The 14295-nt window shown below is 38.2% G+C and overlaps 1 protein-coding gene across 1 annotated transcript; it reads left to right on the top strand.

Annotated features, from left to right (window-relative positions):
• Positions 1-9693: 9693 nt before the first annotated feature.
• LOC140182279 (uncharacterized) lies at positions 9694-10410 on the top strand. Its single transcript, XM_072228432.1, has one exon. The coding sequence runs from the start codon at positions 9694-9696 to the stop codon at positions 10408-10410; it is 717 nt and encodes a 238-aa protein (XP_072084533.1).
• Positions 10411-14295: the final 3885 nt, after the last annotated feature.

Here is a 14295-nt window from a genome sequence, read left to right on the forward strand (position 1 = left end):
GGGTGCTTTTTGGGCGTTTAACGCTAGGTTGCTACCCTTTTCTAGCATTTGAACGCTAGAATTGGCTATCCTTTGGGCATTTAACGCTAATTCTTCACCCTTTTCTGGCTTTTAAACGCCAGAATCATTCCTCTCTGGGCTCTTACTGTCCTTAGAGGGATTTTGAGCAGTGGCTTGGTCATTTTCTGTTAGTTGTTCTTTTCTTGGCTTTCTGCTACTTTGAATTGAGACATTCAATGTCTTCCCACTCCTTAATTGAACAGCTTGGCATTCTTCTGTTATCTGTTTAGATAGTTGCTGTCTTATCTGATTCAAGTGTTTTTCCATATTCTCATTAGCATCTTTGGTTTCTTGCAACATCTCTTTAAATTCTGCTAACTGTTTTGTTATAATAAGCAATTGCTGATTGAGTTTAGCAACTTGTTCTTGAGGACTAAATTCAGTGGATACTGCTTTAGCTTCTTCTTTCATGGAGGACCCACTACTTAAGTATAGATATTAATTTCTAGCAACTGTATCAATGAGCTCTTGAGCCTCTTCAATTGTCTTTGTCATATGTATAGATCCACCAGCTGAGTGGTCCAGAGATATTTGGGCCTTTTCTGTAAGCCCATAGTAAAAGATGTCTAACTGCACCCATTCTGAAAACATTTCAGAGGGGCATTTTCTTAGTATCCCTCTGTACCTCTCCCAGGCATTATAAAGGGATTCATTATCCTTTTGTTTAAAGCCTTGGATGTCCAGCCTTAGCTATGTCATCCTTTTTGGAGGGAAATATTGATTCAGGAATTTGTTTGATAACTGTTTCCATGTTCTTATGCTTGCTATGGGTTGGTTGTTTAACCACCTCTTAGCTTGATCTTTTACAGCAAATGGAAACGATAATAATCTGTAGACATCCTGATCTACTTCCTTATCACGTACTGTGTCAGCAATTTGTAAGAACTGTGCCAGAAACTCATTAGGTTCTTCATGTGGAAGACCGGAATACTGGCAATTTTATTGCACCATGATAATGAGCTGAGGATTTAGCTCAAAACTGCTAGCTCTAATGAGAGGTATATAGATACTACTCCCATAGGAAGCATTAGTGGGGTTAGCATATGACTCCAGAGTCCTTCTGGACTGTTCATTTTCACTTAGGTCCATGATGGAGAAAAGGAGATGATGTGAATTGCAAATAAATTATACTTTTGTTTTTATTTTATTTAATTAAGGATAAACCGAATTAAAAAGGAAAATACGATAAAATAAAATAAAATAATTAGAAAATAGAATATAATTTTCAAAAACTAAAAAAGAAAAAAAATAAAAAAAATTAGAATACTAAAATGATTAATTAATCAAAAGGATTTGAAAAATTTTGGATATGATTTTCGAAAAAAAATGAAGAGAGAGAAAGTGGTTAGGGAGTTTTGAAAAGGATTTAAGAAGATAAATTTTTAACATTGAAATTTTAACTTGCCTAATAAGAAACTACCAAATTTAAAAAATTTTGACTAAGTCAACCTAAGGAATTCGAAAATAATGAGAAAAAAAGGAAAAGATATTTTATTAAATTTTTGAATTTAATGAGGAAAGAGAAAAACAATAAAATGACACCAAACTTAGAATTTTTAGATCAAAACAAAGAAAGCAAACAAGAAAACTTTGAATGTCAAGATGAACATCAAGAACACTTTGAATATCAAGATGAACACCAAGAACAAATTTTGGAAATTTTTATGAAGATAAAAACACAAAGGACACAAAACTTAAAACTTTTTATACATTAGACACTAATAATTCGAAAATGCACAAGAAAAACAAGAAAAGATACAAAACAAGAAAAACTAAAGATCAAACAAGGAAAATAAACAAGAACAACTTGAAGATTAAGAAAGAACTAAGAACATATAATTCGAAAAATTGAAAGAAAAATAAAATCATGCAATTGACCTCAAACTTAAAACATGAAACTAAACTCAAATAGAAGACTAAATTATGAGGTTATTGGTTTTAAAAATTTTTGAAATTAATTTAGAAAAAGAAAATAAGGATTTAAAAATTTTAACCAAAAACAATAATAGAAGACTCAATTTTAGTGACTCTAAACCAAAAAGATAAATTTTTCCTAATCTAAGCAACAAAATAAACCGTCAGTTGTCCAAACTCGAACAATCCCCGGCAACGGCGCCAAAAACTTGGTGCACGAAATTGTGATTACACTTTTCACAACTCCGCACAACTAACCAGCAAGTGCACTGGGTCGTCCAAGTAATACCTTACGTGAGTAAGGGTCGATCCCACGGAGATTGTCGGCTTGAAGCAAGCTATGGTTATTTTGTAAATCTTAGTCAGGAGATTAACGATAAGAGTGATTGTATTTATGAAAATAAATAACATGAAATAAATGGTACTTGTGATTTAGTAATGAGAAACAGGCTGAGGTTCCGGAGATGCTCTGTCATCTGAATCTCTGCTTTCCTACTGTCTTCTTCTCCAAACACGCATGGTTTCCTTCAATGGTAAGCTGTATGATCCTCTCGGATGAAAACTACCAAGTACGATCTCTGCATGGCTAATCAACTGTTGGATTTCTCGTCTCGGATGAAAAATACCATGTACAGCTACCGCACGGCTAATCATCTGTCGGTTCTCACTAGCGTCGAAATAGGACCCTTATCCTTTTGCACACTGTCACTGTGCCCAACATTCGTAAGTTTGAAGCTCGTCACAGTCATCCCTTCCCGGATCCTACTCGGAATACCACAGACAAGGTTTAGACTTTCTGGATCCCAGGAATGCTGCCAATTGGTTCTAGCTTATGCCACGAAGGTTCTAACCTCCGGACTCGGTCCGTGGGTTAGAAACCCAAGAGATACGCACTCAAGCTGTCGCCCAATGACTAAGTTGAGCTCTGATAGAACGGGAGTGGTTGTCAGGCATGCGTTCATAGGTTGAGGATAATGATGAGTGTCACAGATCATCATATTCTCTATATTGAAGTATGAATGAGTATCTTAGAAAAGAATCAAGCGTGATTGAATAGAAAATAGTAGTAATTGCATTAATTCATTGAAACACAGCAGAGCTCCTCACCCCCACCTATGGGGTTTAGAGACTCATGCCGTAGAAGATACAATATGAAGTGTAAAATGTCATAAGTTACAAAATGAATCTCTAAAAGTAGTTTTTATACTAAACTAGTAACTTAGGTTTACAGAAAATGAGTAACTAAGTGCAGATAGTGCATAAATCTACTTTCGGGACCCACTTGGTGCGTGTCTGGGCTGAGCTTTCTAGCTTTCACGTGTATATGCTCAAAGTTGGAGTTAAACGCCACCCTGGGTGCCAAAATGGGCGTTTAACGCCAAGAATTATGCCAGTTCTGGCGTTTTATGCCAGAAAGTTTTAGGCTGGCTTTGGACGCCAGTTTGGGCCATCAAATCTCAGGCAAAGTATGAACTATTTTATATTGCTAAAAAGCCCAAGATGTCTACTTTCCAAAGCGATTGAGAGCGCGCCATTTGGGCTTTTGTAGCTCCAGAAAATTCACTTCAAATGCAGGAGGGTCAGAATCCAACAGCATCTATAGTCCTTTTTCAGCCTCTGAATCAGATTTTTGCTCAGGTCCCTCAATTTCAGTCAGAAAATACCTGAAAATACCGAAAAACACACAAACTCGTAGTAAAGTCCAGAAATGTGATTTTTGAATAAAAACTAATAAAAATATAATAAAAAGTAACTAAAACATACTAAAAACTATGTAAAAAAGTGCCAAAAAGGGTATAAATTATCTGCTCATCAACTTACCGAAGGGGATTTGTGCTGTGCAAATTCCCGGTCATCAAGTTTTTGGCACTGTTGCCGAGGATTAATTTAGATTGATAGTGACTAAGTAGGTGATAGTCTAGATTAGGCAATTTTCTTTTGTTTTCTTTCAAGCATATTAACTGTTTGACACATTGTGTCTACTAACTCTAACATTCACTCTAGCAATAGAGTGTTCATTTGTCATTTTTGTTTGTTTTGTGTTGTATATGCCAGGGGGAAAAAGAGGTGCTTATACTTCCTTTGATTCTGAACCTGAAAGAACCTTCCTGAGACTTAGAAGAGAAGCAAGAGGGGAAGGGTGTGATCAGAGAAGAAGATTCAGAAGAGGATCTTGATCAAGTCATGGAGGACAACATGCATAATCCACCTGAGGAGGTTGCCAATAACCATGGTCAACCTTCCAGGAGAGTGCTAGCCTCCTATACCATCCCTGATCCTAGAAACAGTGGGAGTAGCATTCTTACTCTAAATGTGAATGCCAACAACTTTGAGCTTAAACCACAGCTTATTACTCTGGTTTAGAACAACTGCCAATATGGAGGAAGTGCTTCTGAAGACCCAAATCAACATTTCTCTATTTTCTTGAGGATATGTGACACTATCAAAACCAATGGGGTGCATCCAGACATCTACAAGCTGCTACTGTTTCCCTTCTCTTTAGGGGACAAGGCTACTCAATGGTTGGAAACATTCCCAAAAGAGAGCATCACCAATTGGGATGACTTGGTTAGCAAGTTCTTAGCCAAGTTCTACCCCCTCAAAGAATCATCAAGCTCAAGACTGATGTGCAAACATTCAGAAAATTAGAGGGAGAGTCACTATATGAAGCTTGGAAGAGGTATAAGGCACTAATCCGAAGATGCCCTCCAGACATGTTTAGTGAATGGGTGAAGCTTCATAATTTCTATGAAGGTCTATCCATGAAAACAAGAAAGGCTTTGGACTACTTTTTAGGAGGGTCCCTTCAAATGATGAAAACTTCACAAGAGGCACATGATCTCATAGATATGGTGGCCAACAACCAGTATTTCTACTCCTCAAAAAGAGAAGAAGCCCCAAAGACAGGAGTCTATGAGTTTGAAGGTGTGGATGCCATTTTAGCCCAGAACAAGCTAATGCACCAGCGAACTTCAACAATAGATGGAGATAATGTCAAAGAGGATGGACGGATTGCAACTGGTTGCAGTTAGCACAACAAGTCAACCTCCAACTGTTTGGGGATAACATGAAGAAAGTTATGAGGTGTGCAACAATGAGCAGCAGCCTGAACAAGTCCACTACATGCACAATCCAAGTTCTGGCTAAAATGACTTCAATGGGATACATACAATCCCTCATGGAAAAACCATCCCAACCTGAGATGGGAAAAAAACCAGAACCAATGGCAGAGGAACTCTAACCCCAACAATTTTCACAACACAAGCAATCAAAACCACCACCCTACTAACAACAATCCATATAGAAAACCCTAAAACAATAACTCCACATCCACATACTACCCATAAAATAACCCTTCAAACACCCCAACCAACTTCCATCAACCATCAACATCCCACACTCAACCATAGCGATATCAAGAATCCTAAAGAATCTCCAACTTGGAGATAATGATGGATAAATTCATGAAGAATCAAGAGATGGTCAGCAAAAAATTATGAAGCATCTATGAGAAACCTTGAAAGGCAAATTGAGCAACTGTCTAAGCAGACTGTTGAGAGACCAAGCAACACATTCCCAAGTGACACCATTCCTAACCCCAAGGAAGAATGCAAAGCTATACAACTCAGGAGTGGAAAGACATTGGGAGATGATACCAAGGTTGCCAACAAGGAACAAATAGAGGTTGACAAGAATGACAAGGACTCCAAGAAAGATGAAGAACCACAAACTTCACTGAAGAGTAAGCAACTCTCAGAGGCATAACCACAAGAGCAGAGGAAGGAGGTGAAGCCATATGTCCCTCCACTACCCTATCCTCAGAGATTGTACAAGGAGCTCAAAGACCAATAATTTCCTAAATTCTTAGAGATTTTCAAGAAGCTAGAGATCAACCTTCCACTTGCTGAGGCCTTAGAATAAATGCCTCTCTATGCAAAGTTCCTCAAGGAACTCATCAACAAGAAGAGGAGCTGAAAAGAAAAAGAAACCATGATCCTGACCCAGGAGTGTAGTACTGTGATTCAAAGAGGCATCCCACCAAAACTCAAGGACCCAGGGGGTTTTCTCATATCATGTACCTTAGGCAACATAACATTGGAAAGAGCTCTTTGTGGCTTGGGTGCAAGCATCAATTTGATGCCACTTTCTATGATGAAGAAGCTCGCAATAGAGGAAGTTAAACCCACCAGAATGTCACTTTAAATGGCCGACAGATCACTCAACATACCTAATGGAGTTATGGAAAACTTATTGGTGAAGAATGGAGAGTTCATCTTCCCTGCTGATTTTGTGATGCTAGATATGGAAGAGGAGGAGCACAACTCAATTATCTTGGGATGACCCTTCTTAGCTACAGCAAGAGCCATAATAAATGTAGAAAAAGGTGAAATGGTTCTCAAGGTACATAATGAGCAAATGATCATTAATGTCTTTACGGCAATGCAATACCCCCCTGAGAAAGAAAATCATAAGAGGGTGGAGATGATAGAAACTCTAGTGGAGGAAGTGCTTGAGACAAGCCATCAGGGAGAACAAGAAGGAGGAACTCAAGAGTTTCAAGAAGAAGAAGTTCAAGGGATTCAAGATGAAGATGTCAAAGAGGAGCAAGTGACCGAAATTCTACTTGAAGAAAAGAAAGAGGAAGCACCCACGTTAGAGCTGAAGCCTCTGCCACCTCATCTCAAATATGCATCTCTTGATGGAGAGGAGACCCTTCCAGTAATTATCAACTTCTCTTTGAGTATGCAAGATGAAGCAAAGTTGCTTGAAGTGTTGAAAACTCACAAAACTGCCTTAGGATGGACAATTGATGACATCAAGGGTATAAGCCCTGCTATTTGCATGCACAAAATTCTATTAGAAGAAGACTCAAGACCAATGGTGCAACCTCAAAGGAGGCTTAATCCAACCATAAAAGCGGTGGTTCAAAAGGAGGTAATGAAGTTATGGAATACTGGAATCATATACCCAATTTCTGATAGCCCTTGGGTGAGTCCAGTCCAGGTGGTATTGATAAACCCCAATTTTGTGGTTTATCTTGTGCTTAATTTGGGGGATTTTGTCAATATTTTCCACACTTATTCATAGAAATTGCATGGTTTTGTGTTCCCTTCCTAATTTCGCTTCATGATTGAAAGCATGCTTCATTTGCCTTAAAAATGCCATATTTTGATCCTCTTCTATTACCATTTGATGCCGTGATATGTTTGTTGAGTGATTTCAGAGTTTATAGGGCGAGAATAGCTTAGAAGAGAGAAAGGAGGCATGCATAAGTGGAATGCCTTATTTTGATCCTCTTCTATTACCATTGGAATGAACATGAATAGCTTATATGTTCCTTTGCTAAATTGAAATTACTCACACTTAGTTTTGGCTACTTGATTTAGTTACTTGCACTCTAAGATTCCTTGCATGTTAAGTTTAGTAGTTTAAATTCTTGCTTATGACTCCCAACCCCGGAATTCTAACCAATATTGATGCGCATGTTTGCCCATTCCTTGTGAGACGACTCGAGGTTTGAATAATTTAGTTTACTTTTATTGGGGTTGATTTGTGACAACCAATCTTTTAAAATTTGATTTGAGGATTATTTTTGGTTAGAACTATACTTAAAATAGGATTTTATTGAAAAATTCTATACCAACAATAATTCTTGCATCAAATTTTTGGCGTCGTTGCTGGGGAATGTTTGCAACGTTTGCCTTGATATTGGTTATGTGAATATGTGAATAGTGTAGATAGTTTTCTTGCTTCTACTATTTTGTTTTTAGCCTAGATTTCTTTTCACGCATGAGCTATGACTCCCAAGTTTTATGACTCGGTCTCAACGGAACTCTAGCTTAGCCGAGCTTGATCCTGAAATTGAAAGAACTTTGTTACGCACTCGGCAAGCTAGGCGGCAGTTGGACTATACGGATAGTGCTTCGGCCTCTCTTGAGGAACCCTCCAAACCACTAAACGGAACCGAGAGTGACTTGGAGTCTACTACTTCCTATTCTTCTGTTGGCACCACTAATACATCTTTGCATCCTACAGGTGATAATTTCATGGCGGAGCCACGTAGAATCACTTTGCACGAACAAGGGGCTCCAGATCTTATTCTTCAACCATTGCAAGCGAGGTATCCAAATCTTGACCCAAACTTTGAGTTGAAGAATAGTTTGATTAATTTGCTTCCCAAGTATTATGGGCTTCCGGAACAAGACTCCATCAGACATCTGAGAGATTTTCAAGTTGCTTGTTCTGCGGCTCGAAGGCATGGGGCCGATGAGATTACCATTATGGTTTTTTGCTTTCCCCTTCTCTCTTGAGGGGCAAGCAAAAGAGTGGTTCTATTCCCAACCGGATGAGGTAGTGACCGAATGGGATTTGTTGAGAAGAGTATTTTTAGACAAGTTCTTTCTGCCAGAGAAGACCGACTATATCCGGAAAGAAATCTCTACTATAATGCAAAAGGACCAAGAGACCCTATATGAGTATTGGATTTGATTCAAGAAGCTCTTGGAATCTTGTCCACACCATGGATTGAACACTCACTTGCTCCTTGGTTACTTTATCGGAGGTCTTTGCGCGGAAGACAAGAGATTGCTCACCGCTTCTAGCGGTGGTTTCCTTTCTAAAAATAAGACAGCAGCGGAAGCTTGGAGCTTGATAAATGATGTCGCCGAGGCTACACAGCATGTAAGGGTAAAGAGCAATCCCCTCAAGGGTGTGGTGGAAGCACCTCTTTCTGAATAAAGTTTGACAAGAGTGCTTGGGGATATGACTACTCTCCTCACGGAGATGCACAAGAAACAAAAGGCATTTTACTCCATCCAAGCCGTCCAAGCACCACCCCAACTTGAAGGGCCTCCTAGAGTATGTGGTTTGTGCTCTAGCACCGAACATTACACGGATCAATGCCATCAAGTTCAAGAGGACTATACCCTTGCAGTAGCCAATGTGAACTATAACAACCGTTCACCCTATCAATCTCAAGACCAAAACAATTACTCTCATAGTAATAGTTTCAACCAAGGGTGGAGGGATAATACACAAGGAAATAATCAAAATCAAAAGTGAAATAACTCCTCCTCTCATTACCACAACAATCACCAAGCCTCATCCCAATATCACAACAACAACCACCAAGCCAACCAAAATTACAACAACTAACCATACCAAGCACCTTACCAAAACCAAAACAACTACCTTAGATACCAAGCACCACATCACAGACAACAATCCAACCAATCCTCTTCCTCCTCCACCCACCAAAGTGATGATCCCAACCGTGTACCCCCCCATGAGCAAGAGAAACTTAGGATTATGATAGAGAAACATGAGGCTCAATTTGGTAACATAAATGCTCAATTGTCCAACATCACCGAGATGCTTTCGAGGATGTCTTTACCTACCTCCAACAACACAAACCAAGCCTCAAGCTCTTCTAGTCTTCCATCTCAGCCCCTTTCAAACCCAAAGGGCGGTCTAAATGTCATCACTCTATGGTCGGGGACTACATTGGAGGAGATACCTCCTAGGGTCATGGAAGAAATTCATGAAAAAGAAGTGGTTGTTGAAGTTCCACATGAAGAAGAGGAGGTAGACACAAGGCAAGAGGAAGAAGAAGTTAGCCCTAAGGAGCCTAAGAGGAAGGCCATAATAGATGAATATATTCCTATCCCATTCCCTTCCATAGTAAAGAAGGCCAAGAAGACTCCAGAGTTTGATTTAAACATGCTTCAAGTATTCAAGAAGGTTGAGGTAACCATCCCACTTCTTGATGCCATTCAACAAATTCTGAAGTATGCTAAGTTTTTGAAGGACTTGTGCACACACAAAGAAAGGATTGGTGAGCTGGAAACATTGTCATTGGGTAGTTCCATTTCTTCATTGATGAAGCCTATTTCAAAAAAGTGTAGTGACCCCGGACCATGTTTAGTATCTTGTCGAATTGGTGGAGTTTCATTTCATGACTGTATGTATGATTTAGGGGCTTGCGTGAGTATTATGCCACTTTCTATATTTGCAAGGTTGAAGTTGGCTCCATTAAAAAGATCGGCCGTAAAGTTTGCATTAGCCGATAAGAGTGTGATCACCGTAGTAGGAACAGCGGAACATGTGCTTGTGGCAATCAAGGATTTAGTGTTTCCGGTTGATTTCTATATCCTTGAAATGCCTCAGACGGATAATAGAAGTTCTTCCTCCGTGTTGCTTAGTAGACCGTTCTTAAAGTCCTCTAAATTTAAATTGGATGCCTTTACCGGCACATACTCTTTTGTGGTAGGTAACAAGACTATCAAGTTTAACTTAGAAGAGGCCATGAGACACCTACCCGAAGAGCATTCCATTCTTAAATGTGATGTGATTGATGAGGTAGTAGCGGAGATACAAAGAGGAGATCACAACAAGTTGTACTACCCCATTGATAATGAGTTTTGTCGTGTGGTCTAGAATTTCTCTTATAGGAATAAGAACTTCGTTGTAAGCATAGTTCTAAACCAATAAATAATTCCCACATAAAAAATTTGAGTTGTCACAAGTACAAACCCCAAATGAAAATTAACCGAAGTATTTAGACTCCGGGTCTTCTCACAAGGAATTGCAATAAAGTGGTCAATTATTGGTTATGGAGTATGTTTTGGGGTTTTTGAAATGATGGACAAGAAATATAAATGGCAAGGGAAATAAACTAACAAAAAGGTCTTGGCAAGGTTAGGTGGTCAAAGATCTCTATCCTAATCACTAACCACAACATAAGAATTGGCAAGGATCAATCCCACTAAGTTAACCCCTAACTAATAGTAGAGGAAAGTCAACTGAGCTATATCAATCCAAGTCCATAAGTCCTAGTTCTACACCTAATCAATTGGTGAGATCTAGCATTAATGGCTCCCAATCGTCAATCACTTGGACATTAGTGACTCAAGAGTTTCTAAGTTACCTTCCCAAGCCAAGAGCACAAAATTCTACTCTAAGATCCAACCAAGCATTTTATCAAATACTTGGAAGGCATAAAAGGAAAGCATAGTAAAATTGCAAGGAATATAAATCTACACTACTCAATTGCAAGGAATTAAACAACAATAAGGCAAATCAATAATAAAAGAACATGAATCATAAATTGCATTAAAAGAAAATAGAAGAAGGAAGAGTGCATCAACAACAAAGCAAGCAATTACAAGAATGAAATACAAAATTAGAGAGAGGAAGAGTAGGAACAAGAAATTGTAAAGGAAAAGTAAATCAAAACATGAATTAAACCTAGATCTAAGAAATTCTAATCCTAATTCTAGAGAGAAGAGTGAGCTTCTCTCTCTAGAAACTACTCTACATGATGCTAACACTTCAAACAATTGCTCCCCCCTTACCCAAGCTTGAATTCTGCATGAAATAGCATCAGAAATGAGTTGGGTTGGGCCCAAAGTACTTCAGAAATCGCTGGGGGCGAATTCACTTTAGTGAGCCACGGCAGCATTGGCGCGCGCGCGTACATGGCATGTGCGCACCCGTATACGCGAAGCAACATATGGCAAATTTTATATCATTTCGAAGCCCCGGATGTTAGCTTTCCAATGCAACTGAAACCGCTTCATTTGGATCTCTGTAGCTCAAGTTATGATCGATTGAGTGCAAAGAGGTCAGGCTTGACAGCTTTATGGTTCCTTCATTTCTTCATGAGTTCTCCCACTTTGCATGCTTTTCTCCTCACTTCTTCCATCCAATACTTGCCTTATGAACCTGAAATTACTCAACAAATATATCAAGGCATCGAATGGAATTAAAGTGAATTAAATTTAGCTATTTTAAGACCTAAAAAGCATGTTTTCACATTTAAGCACAAATCAAGGGAGAATTGCAAAACCATGCTATTTCATTGAATAAATGTGGGAAAAGGTGATAAAATCCCCCAAATTAAGCACAAGATAAACCACAAAATTAGGGTTTATCAAATCTCCCCACACTTAAACCAAGCATGTCCTCATGCTAAGAATAAAGAAGGACAAGAAAAGGGTTATGAACATTTATTCAATGCAAAGAAACTATATAAACCTATCTACATGCATGCAACTAAATGCAATATGATTCTACCTACTTGGTTAAAAGTAAATCAATCTCCAAGAACATATATAAGCAAGCAGGGCAAAGGTCATATGACGACTCACAAACTCTACCAATTCAAATATCAAAATAAAGTCCAAATAGACTTGCAAGAGAACGCTCATGAAAGCCGGAAACAAGGAATTGAGCATCGAACCCTCACCAGAAGTGTATCCGCTCTAGTGTATAGGGTCAATTCACTCAATTCTCTTCTACTCATGCTTTTCAAGATTTTTTTTTCATCTAACAATCAACAATTATTCAATGCATGCATACATTCATCATGAGGACTTATTCATAGGTTGTAATGGGGCTAGGTAAAGGTAGGGATGTATATGGTCAAGTGAGCTTGAAATTTGTATCTTTGATTAGCCTAAGCTCTCACTAAACACATTGAAAGAACTGAAGATTGATGGTTTAGAGGTTATAGTAAACTCTCGTTGTAAGTATAGTTACTAAACCAAGCAATCAACCTTTCTTACAAAAGTTCTGGTGTCACAAGTAACAAACCCCATTTTAAAATTGATAACCGAGTATTTAAACCTCGGGTCGTCTTCTCAAGGAATCGCAGGGAGGTATGTTCTTATTATTGGTTATGAGTCTTGTAAATTGGAGGTTTTGAAAGTAAGGAAGTAGTATGTTGAATGATAATAAGAATAAAATAAATAACTATAAAATAGACTCTTGGCAAGGTATGAAAACTGGAAGTCCTATCCTGATTATCCTTATCAATTGTAATGAGAATTGGATTTTTCTCCCACTTTGTTAACCTCTAACTATGAAGGTAAGTTAAGTGGATGAATTAATTCTGATTCCTCAAGTCCTAGTCTTTCCTTGGGAAAAGTTAGAGTTATTGGAACCCGAATTAATTCTGGAAGAATTCCAATTTTCAATCAACCATGAGTTTGATAACTCAAGCGTCTCCAATGACTCAACCAAAGCCAAAAAGGGAAAAATCTAAATTATTTATATAAATAAAATAAAGCAATCATAATTCTGAAATACCTCAAATTATATTAAATAAAGAAATCAATTCTAACATGGAGTTCATAAGCCAATTAGGCAACATAACTAATACAATCATTAAAGCATCTGAAAGTAAAAGAGAAATATAAAATAAAAGGAATATTGAACCTGTGACTGAAGATGAGTTGAACTAAACTAATAGAAATTCTAAAATCTTAAATCCTAAGAGAGAGGAGAGAACCTCTCTCTCTAAAAACTACATCTAAAACTAAAAATTATGAATTATGAAAGCATGATTATGAATGGATGCATTCCCCCACTTTATAGTCTCTAATATGTGTGTTCTGGGCTGAAAACTGGGTCAAACACAGCCCAGAAATCACTCCCAGCAGTTTTTGTTACATTCAGGTCGCGGGAAAGTGACGCAGAGGCGTCGTCCATGCGTTCGCGCGGATTGCAATTCGCAGATACGATGCGGGCGCGTCATTCACGTGTTCGCGTCGCCTAACGTCGAGGCAACTATGGGAAATTATATATTAAATCGAAGCCCCAGACGTTAGCTTTTCAACACAACTAAAACCGCATCGTTTGAACCTTTGTAGCTAAAGTTATAGCCATTTGAATGCGAAGTGGTCAGGCTGGACAGCTTATCAATTTCTCCAACTTCTTGTATCCCTTCCACTTTTGCATGCTTCCTTTCCATCCTCTGAGCCATTCCTGCCCTGTAATCTCTGAAATCACTTGACACACATATCAAGGCATCTAATGGTAATAAGAGAGGATTAATATTTGCAAATATAAGTCAAAAGAAGCATGTTTTCAATCAAAGCACATAATTAGGAAGACAAATGTAAAACTATGCAAATAGTATGAATAAGTGGGTAAAGAGTTAATAAAAATCACTCAATTGAGCACAAGATAAACCATGAAATAGTGGTTTATCAACCTCCCCACACTTAAACATTAGCATGTCCTCATGCTAAGCTCAAGAGAAGCTATAAAAGAAGTGAAGAGGAATGGTAGAATGTATGAAATGCAACCTATCTTATATGAATGCAACTACATGCAAAATATTTCTACCTACTTGGTTAAAAGTAAATAAATCCTTCAAGAAGAAGTATGAACTGGATTTCACTAATTCAAATCATGAAAATGAAGTACAAATAGATTTGCAAGAAGAAAATAGCTCATGAAAGCAGGGAACAAGGAATTGAGCATCGAACCCTCACTGTAGTGTATACACTCTAATCACTCAAGTGTTTAAGGTTCGAT

This window comes from Arachis hypogaea, chromosome 19, assembly GCF_003086295.3.
Source record: "Arachis hypogaea cultivar Tifrunner chromosome 19, arahy.Tifrunner.gnm2.J5K5, whole genome shotgun sequence".
NCBI lineage: Eukaryota > Viridiplantae > Streptophyta > Magnoliopsida > Fabales > Fabaceae > Arachis > Arachis hypogaea.

Coding starts and splice junctions, on each gene's coding strand:
- LOC140182279 (XM_072228432.1), top strand. CDS start 9,694: ATGCTTCAAGTATTCAAGAAGGTTGAGGTAACCATCCCACTTCTTGAT.